This window comes from Pelophylax lessonae (assembly GCF_965119305.1).
Source record: "Pelophylax lessonae genome assembly, chromosome: 5".
Classification (NCBI taxonomy): Eukaryota; Metazoa; Chordata; class Amphibia; order Anura; family Ranidae; genus Pelophylax; species Pelophylax lessonae.
In genome coordinates this window covers 143,694,036-143,718,601 of record NC_138772.1, presented here as the reverse complement: position 1 = coordinate 143,718,601, position 24,566 = coordinate 143,694,036, and the positions used below count along the sequence as shown (strand labels likewise).

General features: G+C 40.4%; 1 protein-coding gene across 1 annotated transcript in view; it reads left to right on the top strand.

Moving 5' to 3' along the window:
• TBC1D5 (TBC1 domain family member 5) overlaps nucleotides 1-24,168 on the top strand; it is a 513,309-nt gene extending 489,141 nt beyond the window's left edge. The window contains exons 18-20 of the mRNA XM_082257835.1: nucleotides 1,314-1,393; nucleotides 6,866-7,048; nucleotides 23,521-24,168. Of these exons, the coding sequence (XP_082113961.1) occupies nucleotides 1,314-1,393; nucleotides 6,866-7,048; nucleotides 23,521-23,820 (563 nt within the window). The 3' untranslated portion in view covers nucleotides 23,821-24,168. The remainder of the gene's footprint in view (nucleotides 1-1,313; nucleotides 1,394-6,865; nucleotides 7,049-23,520) is intronic.
• The last annotated feature ends 398 nt before the right edge of the window (nucleotides 24,169-24,566 follow it).

Genomic DNA, 24,566 nt, shown 5'->3' with positions numbered 1-24,566 from the left:
CACTGGCAGGGAAGGGGTTAACTTTATTGGGGAGGGAGGGGTTAAGTGTGTCCCTAGGGGCGTGCTTTCTACTGTGATTGGCTGTGGCTACTAGTGTAGGAACAGTGTTTACATCAGCCGCCTAACTTTCTCCCTCTGTACCGACGATCGGCGAGTGACCGGCGGACATCGGGTCCGCCGGTCACACGCACTAACTTCCCTGTGAACGAGCCGCGGCGGGCCCGCTATTGGCTCACAAGGAAGTGACAGGCAAGTGACGTACCGATACGTCACTCTGCCTGGCCGGGGCTGACCGCCGCAGTATATAGTCGTGCGGCGGTCGGCAACCGGTTAAGGAATACAGAGCTGCATTATTTTGTGTCTTTTTTTTTTTTTTTTTTATATATATCTACCTGGAGTTCAGCATTAAATCCAGCTGAGATAACCTCACATCCAATAAAGTTCTAATAAAGAAGTGACACGACTTAAGCTGTATTTAAAAATTAAATTACTGTATATTTGCTATCCTGTCGTGCTCCTGTAGCTTCATCAATATGTAAGAATTGATTTGCTGATACAAAGTGTCAACAACAAGCATTAGCTACCGCAAGGTTAATTACATATTAGGTAAATGAGATGATTTCATATAAGAGGCTTAAATTATATTCCTATTGTTCCTCTCTGTAATCATGTGGAAATTGCAGATAAAGAAATCCATGTGAAATAGTTGCTGTAAGACACAAAAGAAATAGCAATGATGGTACCTCCTTGGTCTAGATCCCTGGTGCGCAACAGACAGACCCTTTGTGTGCGGCCCGTGGGTTATTGGACATCATAAAAATAGCAGAGTGGCAGTGGGGAGCCATGCCCTGGAATGCTCTCTGTGTTCTATTACCCGCCACTGAAAGATAGACTGTAAGACATCGTTATCTCCACTCCTAGTACAAGTTAAGTCCCAGTCTCGGGAGAGAAAGATAGCAATATAGGAGTGTGTGATAGCTACGTTATCACTAGTGGGGCAGGAATTAAATGCCATCACCACTAATGGGGAGTTAACTTTACTTCGCGACCACCATTGCAGGGAGGGGTGGGGGGGGTCAACTTTTACTGCTATGACCTCCAATACAGGAAGGGGGGTAACTTTCATTAAGGGTTAAATGTAATGTCGTGATTACTAATAGGGAAGGGTAATGGGGGAGTTAACCTTTATTGCTGTGACCACCAATGCAGGAAGGCTTAAATGTCGAAGCATGTATGGTTACCGTTACCCAATAAGATGTATTTACATTCATATTACATTCAAATTGTTTTTACTTTTGTCTTTGGTGGCTTAGGTCATATCCAAGATGTCATATTACAAGAGAAGCTGGAAAGAGAAGATAAAATCCAGGTGTCTCTAGCTGTACTAAAGCAGGTATGTATAGCTATATTTCACAATAGGCTGCTTTTACAGCTGAGGATCCATCCTCATCTATCCAGTACACACTGTGGTGCTAAGCTCATCCACCTGCCATCATCTGTTTACGTGACCCATAAGGCCATTCTTATAGGATAGGGTTGGCAGGGCTTAGCTCTGAAGCCAAGTAGGTCAAGCTCCTAGTAACCAAATAAAACCAGTTTCAGAGTAATGCACAGAAGAGGGCTTTAAGGCCACTAAATGTAATAGGATCCACCTTATGCCTGTTTTTAAAAAGAGTTTTAAAAGGAGGCTGTTCGGTTCACTCTACAGTAAACCTGTACCAATAGAAATATGGTGCCGTTCTATTGATATTTTCCTTCTGAAAAAAAAAAATGTATTTGGCTGTTGGCTTCAATAGTTCTGATTCAATAGTTCTGATTCACTGACTTAGAACAAGCTAACTAAACTGATCGAATTGTTCCCTGTCTGTGCCGATGAAAGTATTACATTTATTTATTCATTATAGCAAAGACGCAACTAGAATTTTTAGATCAAAAAGTCGGCAATGGCAGCCTACAAACTCTATCAGTACAGGTTTACTTTAAAAGGTAACTCCACTTTTGTGAAAAAAAAATAGCAAATAAAAATAAATTATAGCATATACAATTGCCACACAATTGATAAGACAACATCATCACAACATCTCTATTGTTCTGGCTCCTAATGCTTTGTATACCATAAGTTATTTTAAAGCCTCTAATATTAATGTGTGTAAACAATTGAAAATGAATAAAAAGATGAAATTAAAAAAAAAATTACTACACAAGTCATATTGTAATTGAATGTTATTCAAAATTACCTTTCGTTCTCAACAGCAGTGCTGTAATTTTCTGTAAAATGCAATGCAATATGGCAACCTGGAGGCGTTCTATGTAATTTCCTGCTTGTGTGATTGTCTTGTTAATTTTCCCAGAAGTCTGTATTAATATACATGCCGGTATTTGGGCATCCCCTGCAACAAAAATGTAATTTTTTTGTTGAGATACTCCTAAAGGGAAATCACGATCCAAGCGATGCAGACCCCTGACACTTTCCTCATTAGAACCCTGCAGGTGCAGCATCTGAGTGATATATATAAAATGACTCCTATTAGATTCCTTTTCCACATCTACACAGAGAAACAAACAGCTATTTCTTGAGAATAACAAAAGGTAAGAATCTGCAACAAAGTTTATTAAAATCCCTGCATTGTACATTGATCACCCAGAGGGGAATGTTTTTTTACTCAACAAAAGTGGAGTTACTCTTTATGTTCACTTATATCAATTATCCTCACACTAAACAGCCAAAATCATAACAAATGTAATTGAAGGAATTTAGGATGCTATGAAGAAAAGCTGTTATTCTCCACTAGTAGGACTACAAGTCATAGAATGCTGAAGGCTGCATTTCTACTGGAGCTGAAGATCTATGGGATGGTTCAGAACTGGCACGTTCATGAGCAGCATCTACTGACTTGTGCTTAGTGCAGGTATATGTGCCTCTGGGCAATGCAAATTGCTTTGATGTAGAATCCAACACAAGTTCTAACTTGTGCGTGCATTGATGGTTTGGAAACAATAATTTCATGTGCATTTAGAGTTGGGGTTTTATAGCAAAACTAAAAATTTTACAAGAGTCTTTAAGCTGGAGTGAACAAAGTCTAAATTGTTTCGGTCCAAGGTGTCACTGCTATATGCTCAATTTCTGTGGACCACATTCTTCCTATTTTTTAAGGATTTTGCATTTTTTTAAGATAGAAAAATCATGTAAAGCAGGAGTGTATTTAGGTTTTGAAGAATCATGGAGAAGTGTTTCTCTTGCATGTATTGCTGCGTTGGATTTGCTTTTGATTATGCTTAACACAGCATATCCGATTCTGCTTCATTTAAATGTATTTTTTTCTAAAACAAGTCAACATGAATGCAAGTTGGAAGTATCTCATGCACTTCCAAAACTGGTCTTGAATTAAGCCAATTTGCATTTAAAAGCCTGCTGCATTTCAACTAGTTTTTAAATCAGATGTACATTTATCCTAAAGCCTTCTATAGATGGAGTGTCTGGTTGCAGGAAAGAAAATTGCTCAACTCCCCCATCAACACAGACAGTGAACTGCTAGCTGCTCTAATAGACACTAGCAAAAATTGCATGTAAAAGCCAACAGGATGGTTGTATCAAAGTTGATTAATTGATCAACTTGGGTACAATTAGCCTGCCCAAACATAGTTTGAATCTCGGCCAGTCCCTGCTGAAACAGCTGAGATTCAAACCATCTATGGTCAGCTTTAGTAGTTCTATCTTTTACTATTGCAGAGTATTATGCACCTACCACTCTGTCTTCTAAACAGATGTTGCTGGCAGTCAATCAGAAGATGGGGGTGGATCTGGAATATACATCCTCACCTTTAAGAACAACACTGCTGTGAGACAGTAGAGAGGATGACAGGGAAACATATTATGCTTGTGCCCCGTTCATAAAACATTGCTCAACATTTTTTAGAGGACACTAAATGAGGACAAAATCTGGTGCCGCTCTGCATAGAAAACAATCAGCTTCCAGGTTAAATTGTCAAAAGCTTGGCTACCATGCATAGCGGCACTAGATTCTAAGTGCTCAAGTTTTAGTTAATCTCCCACTAAGGGACTGTTTATAAATCAGACACAATTCAGACATTTTCTATTCGGATTTTATTGGAAAATGTGTGAATCCTGTGTTAAACTTATGTAAACCCTGCAAAAAGACATAAAAAGGCCCTTCTGAACATTCTATGAGTACACAACTACCATACCTTATAAGATATCAAAGCATGTTATATATTCTTTTTTGAACCTTCTCTAAAAGAATATATTTTTGGAGGCCACTTCACACTTTTACCTACTTCACATTGTCAGATTTCAGTATTTCCTCTTTTTCCTGCCTCCAAATGTCGGCCCCAAATTCTTTGTACATTCCTGTGAAATCATGAAGCTGAGCTTGATCATCAGGTTTGGCTTCAAACATATTATGAAAGATGTAAAACCGGTATAAAGATGTACTTCTACTTGGACTACAAGTAAATTGATGTTTAAACTGGGGTACTGATGACTAGCAATGTATTCCAAAAGATTGGATCACCAATTGGAAATTACTTGGATAGTGTATGGAGTGAAAATTAGCTTTATGAGCAGGATCCAGTAGTAGCTTACACTCAAATGTGTTAATTTTCTAATATTTCTGCATATGGATCTTATAGGAATGTATGTTCAATACTTCAACAAATTGATTTTCCCAACACTTCATTTGGGAGGCTATCTATTATCTATTTCTGTCCTGGAATTCTGAATATGTTCCTTATATGATGGGTTGTCTAGACATAAATTAAAAGTTTTCATGCTGTGTTAATCAGCAAAAACATACATCCAGCTGCCATTTCTATCAAATTTATTTATCATATTACATATATCTGTTGACAGCCTGACCTTATGGTTGAGGAAAGGTTTGATTAAGATTTTATCTACTTTTGCTTTTACGCCATATATTTCATAGGGCATTTGGTAGGATATTTTGCTGGTATACAATGGAAGGATTCCCCCAGGGGGTTTTTAGCGTCAAAAAGAATATTGGACTCATTTAAGATGTATCAAATATATTTATATTTTACAAATATTAAAAAACCACGAAGTATTAAAATATGAGCTCTGGTTTACATAATTTTGAACATAACCCATCAAACATGACAACATTTATAGGATAGGCAGGTATACTCAAATGGTACCAAAATACTGCCCCAAAGATGTGCCCCAGCATGTTTCAACCAAAGGAGTCGTGGTCTTTTTCAGGGGGACTAGCTTGTCTAAATATAAAAAAATACATCAGAATCTTAGAAGTATGTCATATCATAGTTACCTAATAGATGGGGAACATTCGATAAACCAGAAACGTAGAATCCAGGTCGCTCTAGGACATCCTCGCCCCCCAGGTGGCTGGGGTCAAGGTGGTTGATATGCCTAGATATGGGGCTGAACACCTGCTGTAGACAATTTCCAGAAAAGACTTAAAATAAGTTTATATTATTGTGTGTGGGGGTTAGTGCAGAGTGACAGACAAGTGCAGTAAAGTTAGTTAAGGAAGGAACATATGTTTATAATTTAACTCTTCTTAGTAGGATTTTACAAAATTAAAAGTATGAGGACAATCAAAGGTGAAACATATAATATAGTTAAAAAAAATTAAATAATGTGAAATTGTGAATGAAAATAGGTTAGGTGAAAAGTGAAAAAAGGACGTGTCTTTGAATCACATTAAATTGATAATTTGAATTTGTATACTGGCTTTAGTAGATTATTTAGCCTTACTCTAAAAGTAAATTTATGCAAGTTAGATTTAAGTGGGTAAAAAGCAAATATTTGTATATATTTTTAGATCTAAAAAAAAAAACGATGTGTCTACACTTTATCCTAAATTTAAATATGAAAAAAAGGAAAAAGTTAATAAAAGGAAAAAAAACAAACAGAAATCTGTCTCCACATTCAAAACAGTATTACCTTGAAAAGTTGAGTCACTTGTGGCTGCCTGTGGCGTGCAATAAGTAGGCAGACTGATTGCAAGGTGTTTAATTTCTTGAAGAGACACAAAGTTGAGAGGATGTGTTAGTCCAAAAAAGCCTGTATAAACACTCACTAGGAGAGAGGGCAGGATTTCAGTATTTCATTAGCTTATTAGGATAAAAAAACAAAAGGGTTTCAATTATGTAAAAAAAAAAAAAGCCAAACCCAAGACCCTCAGAACCCCCCCCCCTCCTCCCTCTTAACAGAGGTAGCCTGTTCACATGGCTATAGAATACTGGCTTGAGGAAGAAAAAAAAGGTAAAAAATATTCACTCACATTGACCACCAAACTGCACTCAATACACATCTGCAGAGTAATGCCCAGATGGGTATCAAATAGGCCACATAAAGGAATTTATATAGTTCCCTACAGGCTCTAGTTATAAGGCCATAATCTGGGAATTGTGTACAGGTGGTCCTTACCCCCACTCAGCTGAGCACCTGAAGCTGTCTCAGCGGACACTGCATGGCTTCCCTGGCGTTCCAGAAGGTAGTCCCCGGCCAAATGCATACCTTGGTGACGGAGCGTACACGCATGGCGCCCACTAGCAACATCATGCGTACATGCCCGCTCACTTGACGCGTGGAAATGTTCCTTGGAGGCCAGTGGCATGATGTTTAATTGCATATATCTGCTGGCAGACTGACCTTATGGTTGAGGAAGGATTGATTGAGATTTAATCTACTTTTGCTTTTACACCATATATTTCATAGGGCAGTTGGTAGCATATTTTGCTGGTATATGTTTAAATGCAAACGTATAGAAGTGTGCCGTGCTAGGCCAGGGAAGGCTTTGTATAACACATGTGGGCAATAGGGTCTCACAAGAATGTAGAAGTGATTCATGTTATCTACCACCAGGTAAAGGACATTTTAAAAGGGTCGCTAAGGTTCAATCAAAGCCTCCTTGAAGCTGAAGAGAATGAGGAGATAACCATCACAGATGATCACTATTGCTCCAACCTGCAAAGAAAAGATGAAAGTGATGGCCTTGCCAAGGAGATGCAGGAAGATCCATGCCATAAAAAGGTACACTTGCTTGAGGTAACTTCAGTTTCATTAAATAAACTTATGTTGTTAATTTGTTTTAATACCAGTGCAAAACATTGGCTTATAAATGTAAATAGATTCTCCACCGCTAAACCTTCTTCTAAAATACATTTTTAAGAAAATGCATAATGTGATATATAAATGGATGATCACTGTTCTCTTTCCCGCTGTGCAGGAGGAGGTGCATGTATCATAAAGCAAAAATCAAAGATCGTAAGGATGATTCCCCTCTGTCTCAAGTGTGTGAGGCAAAGGCTGTGTGCCTTTGTCTCTAATGCTCTGCAGTGCTCACTGGAGACAAAGGGCTTGCCCTCAGCCAGCTAGGGGGAAAAGTGGGCAAAGCCTGCCACCAGCACAACCTGACACCAAACATGTTATCTGGCCATGGGATCATGCCCCCTCTTAGAGTTTAAATATCTGAGCCGGGGCAATGTATGTTCTTCCTCCCTACCCTTTCTTGATTATGACGCTGCCTGTGTAGACATGGGCACTGCACTTATTCCCTTCTCGCTCTGCTGTGATGCCACACAGGCCCTCCACCTACCCTAGGACCCTGTAATGTGCTGCTGGTGGCTCCCTTGTGTCTGCTTCTTCTCTTTAAGATGTGGCTGCCTGTGTGCACTCTGAGCTGTTGCCAGGTGTACAGAACCTGTGACTCTACTGCTTTGTTAGTACCACCAGTTTTTTCCCCTCTTTCAGTGAGCTACCTGTATGAGCCTGAGTAGAGGCCAGGCCACACAAGACCCTCTTGCTGTCTTTCCCCTGTGATGTGCTACCTTTGTGGACCTGAGTTAGTCAGGCTACACCAGAGCTTCCTGTTGTGTTCCGCTCCTGCGATGTGCTATCTGCATGGACTTGAATTAAGGCCAGGCCACACAAAGATCCTGTGATCTGGTACCATGTCATCACTGGTCTGTTGTGTTTCTACCTGTGATGGGCTACTTAAGTTAAGACCGAAACACATGAAATCCCCACCTTTCCCAGGACACTGCGATCTCCCACTAAAGGCTTTCTGCTATGCTTCATCCCCAAAACCCCCCAACCCCCCCCCCCTCGCCCCTGGGTGATACCCGGCCTTTGTGCACTCTAAACTGCTACCCCACCCCCCAAGAACCGGAAACCTCCTGTACCGTCCTTGCTATATCCTTATGCTGTTTTCCCCTTGCTGTACATGGATATCTGCCCTGTTACCCTTGGACTAATTTTTTCTTTTGTTTGCGCCTTGCTGTGCCCCTAATCCTAACCCTCTCTGTGTAGAATTGCTGCCCTGTGTCCCCTGGACTTATCTCCTTGCTGTTCTGTGTTGCTGTCTGTGACCCCACTGGATTACCTTAGCCTGCTATCACTGTGACTCTGAACTCATTCCTGCCATTTTATTGTGCTGCTTTGGGTGCAGGGTTCACTATTTGCTGTATCGTGTTGCCACACTCTGTTCCAAGCACAGTATTCCCAATGCACGTGTTCCTGTAACTTGCTGTAAAGATAATTGGGTGCTGCAGCGACTGGAAACCAAAGACATTCAAAGTCTTGAAAGCATTCCAAAAATTTCCAGAACAGGTCCAATGCTTTTTTTCAGCGAACACATCATAGTTAAAAAAAAAAAAAAGATGTTTCAGAGTCTTGCAGGACCCCTTCATCAGGCATGTGACAATCTGCCTGATGAAGGGATTCTGCGAGGCTCTAAATTGTTGCATTTGTAACTATGAAGTAATCACTGAATAAAGCTGGTGACATATTTTTAGTGTTGCCATCCTGGATGTGTTTTTTCTTTTACCCCTTTACTGCCTGTGACCTTGCTGTGCTTGTAATTGTTGCTCTGTGGACTTACAGTAACTCTTTTTTTAAGACTCTTGTCTATTGAAACGCCTCAATAAAGAATCCCTTAGCAAAATATCAAGAAAACGACTGATCTCAGAGAGTGCTCTGTACTGCGATTCCTTCATTACATTAGAACAGTGTATCTTGTTTGAAAGTTGATGACATGAATATGGATTTTGCTACTTTCACAAACAGTGAGGGAATTGATATCAGCAGTTGTTTGAATTTAAAATGAAAGCTGTTAGCATAGGGGAGCTTTGAACACATTTCAACAAATTTGGGAAGAATGCCTTAAAGTACTTGGTATGGAATGTTGAAATGGAATGGTTTGGTATGGAATTGGTGATCATAGGAGAGATGCTACAGTCACTTGAATGTAGGAGTAATATTTTGTATAGAATTTTTTTTTTTTTTTTTTTTTTTTGAGGGATGGGATAGATTAGAATGTGCAATGTTTTAAATATGTAATGTTGGTTCTAAACCCCATTCATGAAATCTGACCTGGACACATATATCTGTAGTGTTTACTTATCTCTCTCCAAAGCTCTGAGTGCCGCGTCTTTCTGCCACTCCGTTCCTCTTTTATTAGCATGATAACGTCTGACAAGCTCTCCAACACAGGAGATAAAAGTGGATGGAAATTTGTGTCAGGGAGGGAACTTAAAGATAGATAAGCAGAGAACTGGTCTATTCAGACTGCAGCTCTGCAAGTTTCTTCATTCTTCTGCCTATGTGGAATGGGGGTGTGTCACTTTCCTCCAATTAGCTCACACACAGTGTATGCCCAGACTCCACACCCACTACTGAATGAGGAAGAAAGATTTGTAACAGGATGTGCACTTTCTAAAGAATGTTGAAAGGGTAAGACTGCAGATATACATGTAAAACTTATGTAGGGAGATTTTTCATCTCTGTGTATCATCTGTGGCTATTCACTTCACTGGGTATAGGAGAGGATTTACATCCACTTTAAGCTGATGACACACAAAAATTTAAATTTCTTGTGTCTTTATTGAACACACCCACTTTTTCTTGCCATTGTAAATAGACATTACATTCTAAGAGAAACCCAAGAATCTAGGGTTGTGGAGTAAGGTAGGGAGCAAAAAGTGAAGATAAGGTCGGTTGGATGGTTGAGAAATTTTCACTGTAGTGGTGTATCCAAGTTGCCCAAATCTCATAAAAGTTGTCATATTTGAGAAGCCCCAGCACTGGACCTCCAGAATGGTATTGCTACTAGTAACCTAATCAGCAAAGGTGGGGGTCTTAGGCCTTTTCCAGAAGACTGCAATAAGGCTTTTGGCACATTAAAAAGATATAGTAATATACTTTTATTATAAATGTTTTTAGGCCTAGACATGTTATTAAGTATGTACACTGAGGGGTCATCTTGGGGAGTGGTGTCTAGGTCTTGTGTGCCTTGATGCCAAAACTGGGAAAGAACAGGACAGCGCCACCAATTATTTAAGATGGTGTCCTTCTGACCACAACCTTCCAGCAGAGGTCTGACATGTGTGGGTATAGCTTTTTAAAGTTAAACCATTAGATCATTAATCTATAACAGGGTTCCTGAGTTATTACGTTGATAGAACATCTCTGAGACAATTGAAGTATCTTGTTCGTTTGGTGAGCAGAGAAGGTACATCCAAGTTCTCTTTCCCATTCCTTATCATAATACGGTATAGATTCTTAAGAAGAGAATACAGTGGGGATCGAAAGTTTGGGCACCCCAGGTAAAAATTTGTATTTATGTGCATAAAGAAGCCAAGGAAAGATGGAAAAATCTCCAAAAGGCATCAAATTACAGATTAGACATTCTTATATGTCAACAAAAGTTAGATTTTATTTCCATCATTGACACTTTCAAAATAACAGAAAACAAAAAAATGGCGTCTGCAAAAGTTTGGGCACCCTGCAGAATTAATATCTTGTACTGCCCCCTTTGGCAAGTATCACGGCTTGTAAATGCTTTTTGTAGCCAGCCAAGAGTCTTTCAATTCTTGTTTGAGGTATCTTTGCCCATTCTTCCTTACAAAAGTCTTCCAGTTCTTTGAGATTTCTGGGCTGTCTGTCACGCACTGCTCTTTTAAGGGCTATCCATAGATTTTCATTTATGTTGAGGTCAGGAAATTGTGAAGGCCTTGGCAAAACCTTCAGTTTACGCCTCTTGATGTAATTCCCCCATGGATTTCGAGGTGTGTTTAGGATCATTATCCATTTGTAGAAGCCATCCTCTCTTTAACTTCAGCTTTTTCACAGATGGCATCAAGTTACCATCCAAAATTTGCTGAAATTTTATTGAATCCATTTTTCCTTCTACTCGTGAAATGTTCCCTGTGCCAATGGCTGCAATACAACCCCAAAGCATGATTGATCCACCCCCATGCTTAACAGTTGGACAGAGGTTCTTTTCATTAAATTCTGTGCCCCTTCTTCTCCAAACGTACCTTTTGCTCATTCCAGCCAAAAAGTTCAATTTTAACCTCGTCGGTCCACAGAACTTGTTTCCAAAATGCATCAGGCTTGTCTATATGTTCATTTGCAAAGTTCAAACACTGATTTTTGTGGTGAGGACGTAGAAGAGGTTTACTTCTGATGACTCTTCCATGAAGACCATAATTGTATCTCTTTATAGTGGAATAGTGTACCACAACTACAGTGTCTGCCAGATCTTTCTGGAGGGATCGTGCAGTCAAACGTGGGTTTTGAATTGGTTTTTCTCACAATCCTGCGAGCTGTTCTGTCTTGGTTTTTTTTTTTTTCTTGGTCTTCCAGATCTTGCTTTAACTTCCACTGTTCCTGATGACTACCATTTATTAATTACATTCTGAACAGAGGATATTGACATCTGAAAACGCTTTGCTATCTTCTTATAGCCTTCTCCAGCTTTGTGAGCGTCAACTTTTTTCAGTTTCTGTTTTCTAGACAACTGCTTAGAAGATCCCATGGTGCTGATTGTTGGGGCAAGGTCAGATGAGTCTGGGCATTTAAAACCTTTGAGATTGACATCACTTGGTCTTCCCAGACGATGATTGAGAACAATCCATGACACTGGCAGGTCTCAGCCTTGTAAAGGGGGCAGTGCATGCTATAAATTCTGCAGGGTGCCCAAACTTTTGCAGACGCCATTTTTTTGTTTTCTGTAATTTTGAAAGTGTCAATGATGGAAATAAAATCTAACTTTTGTTGACATATTATAAGAATGTCTAATCTGTAATTTGATGCCTTTTGGAGATTTTTCCATCTTTCCATGACTTCTTTATGCACACTAATACAAAGTTTTACCTTGGGTGCCCAAACTTCCGATCCCCACTGTACAGTATATGTTCCAGTTTAGTATCTGCTGCACAGAGTCTCAAAGAAGGGGACACCAAATTCATGAATCTCGTGAGTGGGAGACATTTAGTAACAAAATTGAGTAATCGTGTATACGCTATGTTACCAAAAGTATTGTGACGCCTGCCTTTACACGCACATGAACTTTAATGGCATCCCAGTCTTAGTCCATAGGGTTCAATATTGAGTTGGCCCACCCTTTGCAGTTATAACAGCTTCAACTGTTCTGGGAAGGCTGTCCACAAGGTTTAGGAATGTGTCTATGGGAATGTTTCACCATTCTTCCAGAAGAGCATTTGTGAGATCAGGCACTGATTTTGGAGAGAATGCCTGGCTCGCAGTCTGTGCTCTAATCTATCCCAAAGGTGTTCTATCGGGTTGTGATCAGGACTCTGTGCAGGCCAGTCAAGTTCCTCCACCCCAAACTCGCTAATCCATGTCTTCATGGATCTTGCTTTTTGCACTGGTGCACAGTCATGTTAGAACAGGAAGGGCCAACCCCAAACTGTTTCCACAAAGTTGGGAGCATGAATTGGTCCAAAATGTCATGGTATGCTGACGCTTTAAGAGTTCCCTTCACTGGAACTAAGGGGGCAAGCCCAACCCCTGAAAAACAACTCCACACAAAATCCCCCTCCACCAAATGATTTGGACTATTGCACAAAGCAAGGTCCATAAAGGCATTGATTAGCGAGTTTGGGGTGGAGGAACTTGACTGGCCTGCACAGAGTCCTGACCTCAACCCAATAGAACACATTTGGGATAAATTAGAGTGCAGACTGCGAGCCAGGCCTTCTTTCCAACTTCAGTGCCTGATTAAGACTAGGATGCCATTACATTTCATGTGTGTGTAAAGGCAGGCATCCCAATACTTTGGTAATATAGTATATTTCCTCCAGTGATCCATTGGAAATTGTCCCCACCTCTGTCTCAGGTTATTCAGGGGTTGACGTTTCCCCTGAGTCATGAATTTGAAATAGCAGATCTCTCAGTCTGCACCCCTCAAACAGTAGAAAGCTAGGAATGCACCGGGGTCAGACCATGGAAAGCCACTAAGGATATTAGTGGCTTTCCATGATCATGGTATCCCAGATCTTTGAAGTATTGTGTGTTCAAGGAGATGTAAATTCCTAGAAACCTCTGTGTTGTTGCATGACCTTGATTTTTACCTTCCAGGGCTTTTTCAAGAGGCACTCATAATTTGTCATGTACCTTATAATACCAAATATAAATCTTCGGCATTGCTTCTGCTTTATAGTATAAAGCAATATCTAGTAGGCCTAATCAAATTTGGTACATCCAATGATAGATCTTGCTAACCTGGTCATTTTTTTTTAGACTTGATTAACAGCTGGAAAGAGTTATGCTGATGGGAAAATAATTCATTTGGGAGCCTGATGGGAATCATTTGAAGAAGATATAAGATTTTAGGCAGGATATTCATTTTTATAATATAATAATTATAATAATCCTGTTGAGCCATGAAGAAGGTTTTGTCCCAGCTGAGGATGTCAGAAATGAGAAGAGTAGGGATTCAAAGTTACAAGCATACAGTGAGTTTAAATGTGGGGTCAGGTTAATGCCAAGATATTTCAAGGCTTGGGACTTCCAGGTAAATGGAAAGGAAACTTGTAATGTAGTAGCTAGACTAGGCACCATGATAATGGGAAGAATTTCAGATTTAGTATAGTTAATGTTAAAATTAGATTGAGGTTAAAGTAGGTCAGTTCTGACATCATATTTGTATTAGTAACTTGAGGATTTGAAATATAGAATAAAATGTCATCCACATATCAGTAAGTGGAGAGCTTATGTTCGGCAGAACCAACTTGTATACCAGCAATCGCTTTATGTTTTTCATTTTTTGGATGTAACTTGTTTCCTACTGAGATGTTTTTTAATAATAAAAGATAGATTAGGAAAAAGTAGATCTGGGGACAAAAAAAAAATCTCTTTCTGCATTTGATGGGAATACAAAGCAGTACAGAGTGATAACATTATGAGAGTGGTCTGCCCTTGTAAGCTTGTAAAAAGACATTGGTGTGAGTCTTTAATGACAGTATAAGGATAGAAAAAAAGGGGGCACAAAACCGTGTAATACTGTTAAAACTAGAATGTTTAAGGTTAATGCTGACTTATTTCCTTGAGGATAGACAGTAAAATTTACAGTTAGAGAAAAGAGTTGGGCCATTCCAAACTGCTGTTTCAGTTACAAGTGTAACATGCTAGCCTGAACCATCCTGGGCCTCCTAAACCTCTTGTTGGGTGTTATTTATATTCATACTGTTGAATTCTCTGTAATTCAACATAGACAGAAGCTCACCCTTGCTATAGCTGGTAAGGTTGCAGACCTGAGAATGCAGGTGAAAAAAGTGAATTCACCCCTCACACTTTTGTAAATATTACAACACTGAAGAAATGACACTTTGCTACAATGTAAAGTAGTGAGTGTACAGCTTGTATAACAGTGTACATTTGCTGTCCCCTCAAAATAACTGAACACACAGCCATTAATGTCTAAACCGCTGGCAACAAAAGTGAGTGCACCCATAAGGTAAAATCTCCAAATTGGACCCAATTAGCCATTTTCCCTCCACGGTGTCATTTGACTTGTTAGTGTTACAATGTCTCAGGTGTGAATGGGGAGCAGGTGTGTTAAATTTTGGTTATCGCTCTCACTCTCTCATACTGGTCACTGGAAGTTCAACATGGCCCCTCATAGCAAGGAACTCTCTGAGGATCTGAAAAAAAGAATTGCTGCTCTACATAAAGATGGCCTAGGCTAAAAGAAGATTGTCAAGACCCTAAAACTGAGCTGCAGCACGGTGGCCAAGACCATACCGTGGTTATCAGGACAGGTTCCACTCAGAACAGGCCTTGCCATGGTCGACCAAAGAAGTTGCTCAGCGTCATACCCAGAGGTTTTCTTTGGGAAATAGATGTATGAGTGCTACCAGCATTGCTGCAGAGGTTGAAGGGGTGGGGGGGTCAGCCTGTCAGTGCTCAGACCATACGCAGCACACTGCATCAAATTGATCTGCATGGCTGTCCTCCCAGAAGGAAGCCTCTTCTAAAGATGATGCACAAGAAAGCCCGCAAACAGTTTGCTGAAGACAAGCAGACTAAGGACATGGATTACTGGAACCATTTTCTGTGGTCTGATGAGACCAAATAAACTTATTTGGTTCAGAGGGTGTCAGGCGTGTGTGGGGGCAACCAGGTGAGGAGTACAAAGATAAGAGTGTCTTGCCTACAGTCAAGCGTGGCGGTGGGAGTGTCATGGTCTGAGGCTGCATGAGTGCTGCCGACACTGGGGAGCTACAGTTCATTGAGGGAAGCATGAAAGCCAACATGTACTGTGACATACTGAAGCAGAGCATGATACCCTCCCTTCAGGGACTGGGCCGCAGGGCAGTATTCCAACATGAGAACGACCCCAAACACACCTCCAAGACAACCACTGCCTTGCTAATGAAGTTTAGGGTAAAAGTGATGGACTGGCCAGGCATGTCTCAAGACCTAAATACTATTGAGCATCTGTGCGGCATCCTCAAATGGAAGGTGGAGGAGCGCAAGGTCTCTAACATCCATCAGCTCCGTGATGTTGTCATGGAAGAGTGGAAGAGGGCTCCAGTGGCAACCTGTAAAGTGCTGGTGAACTCCATGCCCAAGAGGGTTAAGGCAGTGCTAGAAAATAATGACACTTTGGGCCCAATTTGGACATTTCCACTTAGTGTACTCGCTTTTGTTGCCAGCGGTTTAGACATTAATGGCCGTGTTGAGTTATTTGGAGGGGACAGCAAATTTACACTTTTATACAAGCTTTTCACTCACTGCTTTACATTACAGCAAAGTGTAATTTCTTAAGTGTTGTCACATGAAAAGATTTAACAAAATATTTCCAAAAATGTTCAGCAGCTACACATACTGTAGCTGCTGATATTTAACATTAGGACACCTACCTATCCTGGAATCCAGAGAGGTTGGCACCCCAGCCGATGTTTCCATCGGCTGTCGGGTGCTGCCGCCGCCATTGCTGGAAGGGGTTCCCTACTGCGCTCTCTCACTGGTCCGGCAGCAGGGGAAGGAGGAGGGTGGAGGAGGGGGGCCAAACCGCTGACATACCTAACTGCGGCGAGGTCCGACAGAAGTAGGGACAGGGTACCTGTCAAAAATAGGTACCTGCTCCCCCTTCCATCCGAAGGGGCCCAAATGTGGCGCCAGAGGGGGTGGGGGAGGAATCAGATAAGCGTTCTACTTTTGGGTGGAACTCCAGCTTTTAAACACTTGTCAAATGCATACAACAAAAATACAATGTTTAAAGCCCAACTACAGCCAAAACTTTTCTTTTTTTTATTGATACAATGAGAAAGGTTTAAAGCCTCTACCATGTTTTTCTTTGTGCCTGTGTCCCTATTGGGGATATTTTCCCTCACTTCCTGACAGGGCAAACAAGTACTGGAAAATCTCTCTAATCTGTATACAGGTAAAAACAAAGAATACATTTTTAATAAAGTGAGGAAGGGTTAAAACTTCTGAGAGTGTTATAATGTTGTATTTGCCTTCCTGTACTGGTAAACCCTGTTTCCTTCTTCTTTTTTTTTTTTTTTCTTTATTCTTTATTTAACGAAGGACAGTGGTTTACAATCTCGGTGTGCAGCAATAGTATCATATTCTAACAGGTAAGGATGAGCAGGTCGTAGATCTATGGTAATGACTGAAGTACAATGACTGAAGTACATATTGAATAAAGCAGAAGAAAATCTTGATGTATACCAGACAAGGTTTCCGGGCTGGCTGGCTGGCTGCCTGAGATCTGTATTCGTTGCCCTTCAATGGAAAAAAAAGAAAAAAAAAATTTCTCTTTTGTTCATCGATGGACACAGTGCTCCATAGATCATAACTACTGGGTTATATAGCCTCCTCCAGGAGTAGAACTAGGCAGAACAAAAACACATTGCTACGCCCATGGGCCATCCTCAGCTGGTATATAAACCCCATCTCTGCTCTAAGTAATCAATTTAGTAGCAAGCAGTATTAGAAGTCTATAGAGGGGTGGGTGCTGTGTCCGTCGATGAACTCAGGGAAATTGATTTTACAGTAAGTACAGAAATCCCATTTTTTCTTTGCAATGTAGGTATGAGAAACTGCCAATAAAGATGGAAAGAAAAAATTAAAAAAGAAGAAACCACAAAAGGGGCGGGGGGGTGCCACAGTGGGTAGCTAGATTAGCAAAGATAGGCCTATCTGTAACGCTACAGATCATGGGTGCTTTACCTGTGGACCTCCAGCTGTTGCAGAACTATGACTCCCATCATGCCTTTGCCTTCTGGGAGTCATGCTTGTAACTGTAAGCAGCTTGCAATGCCTTACCACAGATGGGAGGATTAACATGTTGTTTCCAAAAAGACAGAATGCAAGCCTCGTCTACATTTAGTAAATGTACCGCAAGGGAGGATTTGTACCGCAAAAGCAGGACATTTTTAAGACGAAGCAAATAGCTCATGGGGTGAGTGCCCAGTTCTCCCAAGGTAAGCTTGAGGACTAACTGGCGTACTTGGTCACAAAAGAAGCGTATTTTTGAACAGGTCCAAAAGATGTGTAAGTAGGAGCTTTCATCTTGTCCATATCTCCAACATAGGCTAGACGAGTGTGGGAAAATCCTATGCAAAGTTTTTGGGACTCCTGAAATATATTAACGGTGGATGACTTGTGTGCAAAGAAGATGGCCTGATCCACTTTGGCAGTGGAGAAAGTCAAGTGTCGGTCTTCCACCCACTTGTGTAAATGTAATATGACATAATCTGTGGGGGAGGGGCACTAATAATTTATACAATTAAGATAAGTGGTGGGGGACATAAGACATATCTTAACACAAGCCTTTGAATAGGGCAGGGTCACGCAAGGCACTGTATTTGTCAGTGGTGGACTTTAGGAAACTGTGGAGCTGGTAGGTTGACCAGTTATCCATGGGCGGGTCTAGTAGGTGCTGAATGTGCACCAAAGAAGGACAGAGGGAGGACGGGGCCAAGTGTAAAAGGCAAAACTTGACCCCCCCCACCCCATTTTTTCTTGTATGGCACCACAGAGACAGAAACTGAGAGAAATACAGACATACATTTTACCCTTAGAAGGGTTTTACCACCTTTTTCCCATTCTATCCACAGCTAAAAAAAATATTTAGAAAGTTAGTCTTTCAGAAACAACAGTAGATACAGGGTATGTTTAAAAGCATTGTTCACTTAGACAATGGCACCATGAAGACAGAATGCAGCAAGTTTTAATGTGTTTGGTATTGAGTAGTTTCGGATCTTGAACAATGGTAGATGTCAAGAAGACATAGAGCATTATGTATAAGGTCATTATCTGGGTGAGCCACTGCAAGTTCCTCCTGTCATCATTCATTTAGTCAGCAGCAAAGGAGACTGGATGAGAACATGCTATTGTACATTCCCCGAATCTGAGAAGGGCTCAATATTTGAACTCTGACAAATTTACAGTATGTATACATTTGTCTGTGGCTTGTTATTTTCCCTTTTCATGCTAAACCACATCTAAATTTCTGTTCATTCCATGAGCTGTATGTCCCCAGATCCTTTGGGCAAACCTATCATTTATCCTTGGATCTGCCCCATCCTCACACAGCTGGATCTTGGCCAGTAAACCCTATTAGAGGCTCTTCCAATGTTATCCTAGCTAAAACATAAAATAAAAAAAAAAACAATGTGGTTTTCGTAAAGCCACATAATAATAAAATATGTTCTTTAATGGGGTATTTTAATGAGATTTTTCAATTTATTATTTTATGCATCTTCTGAAATTAGAAAAGCATGGGAAGCTTGTAGTATCATAAATTGGCAGCGTACTGTTTTAAAGGATTAGCATTCCTAAACAAAAATTAGCAGATATAAAAAAAAAGTTAACTGAAAACAGAGACGTAGTATGTTTTAGTACATACATGCCTCTGCGTCTTTTAGTATACATCTAAAATACTTGAATGGTATCCAGACTATTTGCTGTAGTCAGATCCACAATAAGAACTTGTTTTAATAAACGGGTTAAAAGCGTGATGAAACTCCTCAAAAACAGAAACTCCTGCCAGTTTTGTGTCTACAATTTTTTTACTTATTTCAGCAACTTCTCATCACAAAGGGTGTAGAATGCTGCCAGTGGGCTTGCTGTAGCTCAAACCACATGTGGACATACAATCCAAAATATAGTCACATTTCGAGGTAGACAGGTCATCATACTCTAGTGTACTAGACAGTACATGACCCCAATGTGATCCTTACACTGCGTTTTGCCCAACCAGTGGGCTCAGCTATAAAGATCAGAGGACCCTGGTGGTGTCATAAACTTCCATGTACAGTATGATATAGGTTTATGCATATGCTGGATACCTTAGAATGCGGCTGTTTTTCTTGCATTGTATGGCACACACGATTTTGCAGTTCAGCTGTCAGGGCCAGCGCAGTAGAATTTCTGAGAGCAGTGTATCTAGTGGATTCAAACGGTGATTTATTGTATTAAACACCACCTACTGTACCAAATGTTTGGAAGCCCAGGTCTGTTTAGAACCCAGATCTAGCCCTTTTGGCTAATACCGGATTTGCCATATTGCCATTCCAAGTCTAAAAAGGGATGAGGTTTTAGAAGAGTTTTTAAAAGGAAAATCATTATACAGTATAAATGAAAGAACATATAGCAGACAGTGAGACATTCCAGTTGTATTGTTATTAGTAATTGATTTCTATGGTGGGTGTCATCCAGTTTCTAGTCATGACCCATACAACTCTTACATCATCATGCTGCTATAAAGATAGAAACGTTTCCTGCTATTCGGAACATAAACAAAAATAGGCTAATGTCCGTGAGTGCCATTATAAACAATCCAGCCCTACACAGCTTCTATATCACATTCACAAATAAGGAAATACCAATGGCTGCACTTAACAGCAACATCTAAACAAGCCCAGATCTCATTTCAATGCATGCAAACAAAACACTAACACGGTACGGTTTAACTGCAGATATGAATACAGCTTGTAGAGCTGCTCACATATTCTGTACTCTTAATCTGAGAAGCCGGTTGGGTTTTTGGGTTCTTGTGTGCGGATTTCAGCTTTCTAGTCAATAAAAGAAATAGAAAGTGTGTTTTTTTTATTTTTATTTTTTTTTTATTAATTAACTAGTAGTTAATTGTATTGGCAGTAAAACCACTAGAACTGGGTATAGCAAATAGTTAACAAGAGCAACAACTACAGATAATACCCCAATTTATAATATGATCAATTTCCCTAATGAGCACAAATATGGCTGATGTTTCATGCTAATAGTATTTATATTTGGAACATCATGTTCACTTATAAATATATAAAACTTTAGATAGGCTGTAGGTTTCCTTTGGATTTTAAAGAGAATCTGCCACTTTATCATTATAGGGAAATGTAAAAGATTATTTCGCTAGCCAAACCCCTTTTTCACTAAAGCTTACCTTCGTCATGATCCCTCGCCACCCTGTTTCTCCAGCGAAGGTCCTTCTGTAAGCGCATTTTGGACAGTGCTTATGCATTTAGGATCAGGGCTTATACAGAGTTAATGATCTGTTCACCTGCTTCATAAGACAGTATTTGGGATTGCTGATTGGTTCTCAGAAGCATTGGGCATTTTTTTTTATGTAGGATTGGGAGAGTTCGGCAAAGCTTAGTATGCACGTGCTTGTTTTGGATCAGTAGCTCACTGAGTAGCAAAGCAAGAATAAGGATAATAAGCGGAGGGGGAAGAAGAGAACAGCGCCAGACTTAAAAATTGATCATTTATTTACATAAACAATGATACACTCACAATGTAGATGTGATAAACCAGCTTGCTAATAGACATTCATCCGTTCCACAGAAAAGGAGGCTGGAGAGGCGAAGACAGCCACTGGTCCCGTCTGTGTCGGTGGCTTCCAGCACTTCCTGGTATCCTTGCGTTGTCTCAGCGGTTCCTAAGTCAGATCTGGCGTAAGAATAAGGATAATGGCAATGAAACATGCACCCTTAAAAATAAGTCAGTTCCCGCATTTCTAACTTATAAACTACCCATAATTAAGTACTGAGTATTTGTAAACTGAGCATTGAGCAGCCATCAAATCTCAAGTATAAAGTATAGGGAATTCCAGATTGCATATCGGTGTGCAAATCAACACAATAACATAAAACGCTGCTTTTAGATATTCTGTGAGTATAAACACATTGGGCTTGATTTACTAAAGATAGAGAGTGCAAAACCTGGTGCAGCTTTGCATGGTAGCCAATCAGCTTCTAACTTTAGCTTGTTCAATTAAAGCAGAGTTCCGGCCACTAAATTTTTTTTTCAATAAAAATACCCCCGGGACAGTCAGGGCTAGTACATTCCACAATGGATAGCCTCTGTACTGTCCCGGTGGCACTTACCTTTTAGAAGAAATACTTACCTTGAAAATTTCTTCTCCAGCGCTGCCATCTCCAAAGTGGGCAGCTGAAGCCAGCGCGTCCTTTTCTGTGTCTTCTTCCGTGTCCTCTTCTCCCAGAATGCGCCTGCAACGGCCCCGCTCGTCACTTCCAGTGTGGGCGCGTCATCCCTCCACAGCTTCTGGGCATGCCCAGAAGCTGTTTAGCAAGGAATGAGGCGCTGCACCGGAAGTTACGAGCAGGGCCAGTGCAGGCGCATTGATTCCGGGGAGCGATGACGTTCAGCTCCCAGGAATCAATGCAAAGAGGAAGTGACTGCGCTTGCCGCGGCTGCAAGGGGAGGAAGTGGAAGAAAGGTGAGTATATTTTTCTTTAATAACAAGGTAAGTAAACAAAAAAAAAAATCGTAACTATCCATTTCTTTTTCAGGTGACAATAAGCAAGCGGATGGCCCAAAATCGATTATGTCGATTTTGTGGCCGGAACTCCGCTTTAAGCTTCGACAAAAAAAAAAAAAAACTGAAAGCTGATTAATTTCTATGCACAGCTGCTCCAGATTTTGCACTCAGTTTTAGTAAATCAATGCCACTGTCATTAGAAAACAGGAGAAAAGCTTTAGAGCTGGTTCACACTAGATGTGGTGCGAATTTGCTGCAAATTCGCACCGCATCCAAATCACAACCTGTTCATGCGAACTGATTGCGGAGCGTATGTTAAATTAACGACACCCTACAATCTGTTTGCAAAACGCAGCGTGATTTACCAAATTGGAATGCATGGGTGTGAACAGCCATGCGATCCGATTCCGGTACGGACAAAAAAAGGGTCCTGCACAACTTTGGTCTGAAATGCGATGCAAATTCAGCCATACATTTTGTATGGCTGAATTGGCATTGTATAGACATTGCATGTGATCTGCACAGCAATGCGGTGTGAATCACAAGCGATATCTGGCATCGCACTAGTGGGAACCGGCCCTTAAATGGACCCCAGCATTAATTTATATTTCACATTAAATAGGGGGCACATGTCAGCAAATACAAAGTAATCTTGATAATTTTAATATAAAAAAGTATCTTTTCTAGAACATCATTTTAAAAAACTGCTTCCATCCAATTCCCAGTATAGGAAGTCTAGATCACATGGTCCCTGGCTAATAATCATTACTGCAGTATGGGTTGCTTTCCATCAGCAGTGATACAAGAGAATCAAAAAAGGCTTCTACCCTATTTTAAAAAATACAGATTGCACACAGAAACAAGACTTTGAAGAGGGTAATTAATACCAAGGTAGCTTACAGTAATATGATGTATATCTATGGTTTTGAATTAAATATTTATTTCCACATTGTATTTCAGTTATATTAGGCCTGCTCTTGTTAATCTGAACAATCTTGGTTAGTAAACCTACCTTGTGAGGATCCCTGCACCCTTTTGAATGTTGTGACATGCATTCACTATGCCCTGTGAGGAGTCACTGCTGTCACACATTTCAAAGAGCCTACCTTCTGAACTACAGGGGTGCTGAGAGGAGGAGTTTCAGGAGATGGAGTTAGTACAGGAATCACTACTTGCAGGCAGAACGGTACAGTGGGATATGTAGTCCGTAGAAACTAAAAGTAAACTGCAGAGGAGAAGCCACAAAGCATGCAAAGAATCCAGGAAGTTGTGGAAAGAGATGGCTAGCAGACAGGCAGCACTCACAACATGAAAGGAGATTTTTCACGTAAATTCATATTGGATTGTCAAAAATAACCATTGTGTGTATTGCAATTACAATGCTAATATTCCAAAATGGAAATGTATGCTGTGATCATACATCTCATTTACAGTTTCCCCTCTAACTCATAGCACTTGTTCTGTTCATTCCCCATTTTAGCCAGAAGGTGAGGATTCTGGAAGTACAGAGAGCCGGCAATCGGATGATTATATCCTGATCTCCAAGGAGGGTGAAACCAGTAGCTTCAATGCAGGCTCAGAGTCCGCCCAGAAGGAATCATTGCAGAAACACACAGGTCCGTCAGACAAGAAACCAGCATCTCCATCCAATCCACTAGCCTTCTCAGACCCTCTAATGGGACTCATTTCCTCTGGCAATCTAAGTTCCAGTCCGGATGATGACAGCAGCAACAACAGCAAGGATTCTGACTTCACTATTGTTAGTCCACTAGACATTTAATGATTCTGCTTGTTTTCCTTCCTTTTATAAGATACTTTGTAATATGCGAGATACCCTTCATGTATTATAATATATGTAGGGAGTAGTTTTGTTATGTGTGAACAGGAAGAATTGCCACATCCTGTTCATTTATGCAAGCCGTTATGCAGAGCACAAATAACAATAGACATTACAGAGAATATAGCCATTGTCATGATTGCCTTACATGTATACTTAATACTACTGTACTGTACTGTATGCCTGCTGGTGTCTTTAGGGATGGCCTAGCTTCTTCTACTGAAATGAGACTTGGTAGGGTCTGGCTCTTCATCTGTGGCTCCTTACACTGGCAGTGCTAGCTGGTGCTCATTATAATTCAACAAAATGCCAAACAAAAAATAAAAGTGATGCCTATTGTTTAGGCTAGGCAGTACCATGTTGCTACCCCCACTTCCTTCATAAACAACAGTGGCAACCACAACCTACTGTTGTATCAGATTAGCATCTGACCAGTTACACAAATCATTGACCGCATTTATTTTCTTAAATGATTGTGCCACAATATCAGATTTTAAAAGTAGGTGGTGCTGCAGTTGAACTTTAGTAAAACTGCTTTTAGTGCTGGAGTAGATCACTGGCATTAAGAACCGAAAAGCTCTGTGCAAATATAAACATTGAACATTTAGAATGGCTATAGATGAGTGTACTTTGTTAAATTTTTCTTACTTGTCCCCATTCCACTGTGCTACTTGTCTTTGCTTCTTTCA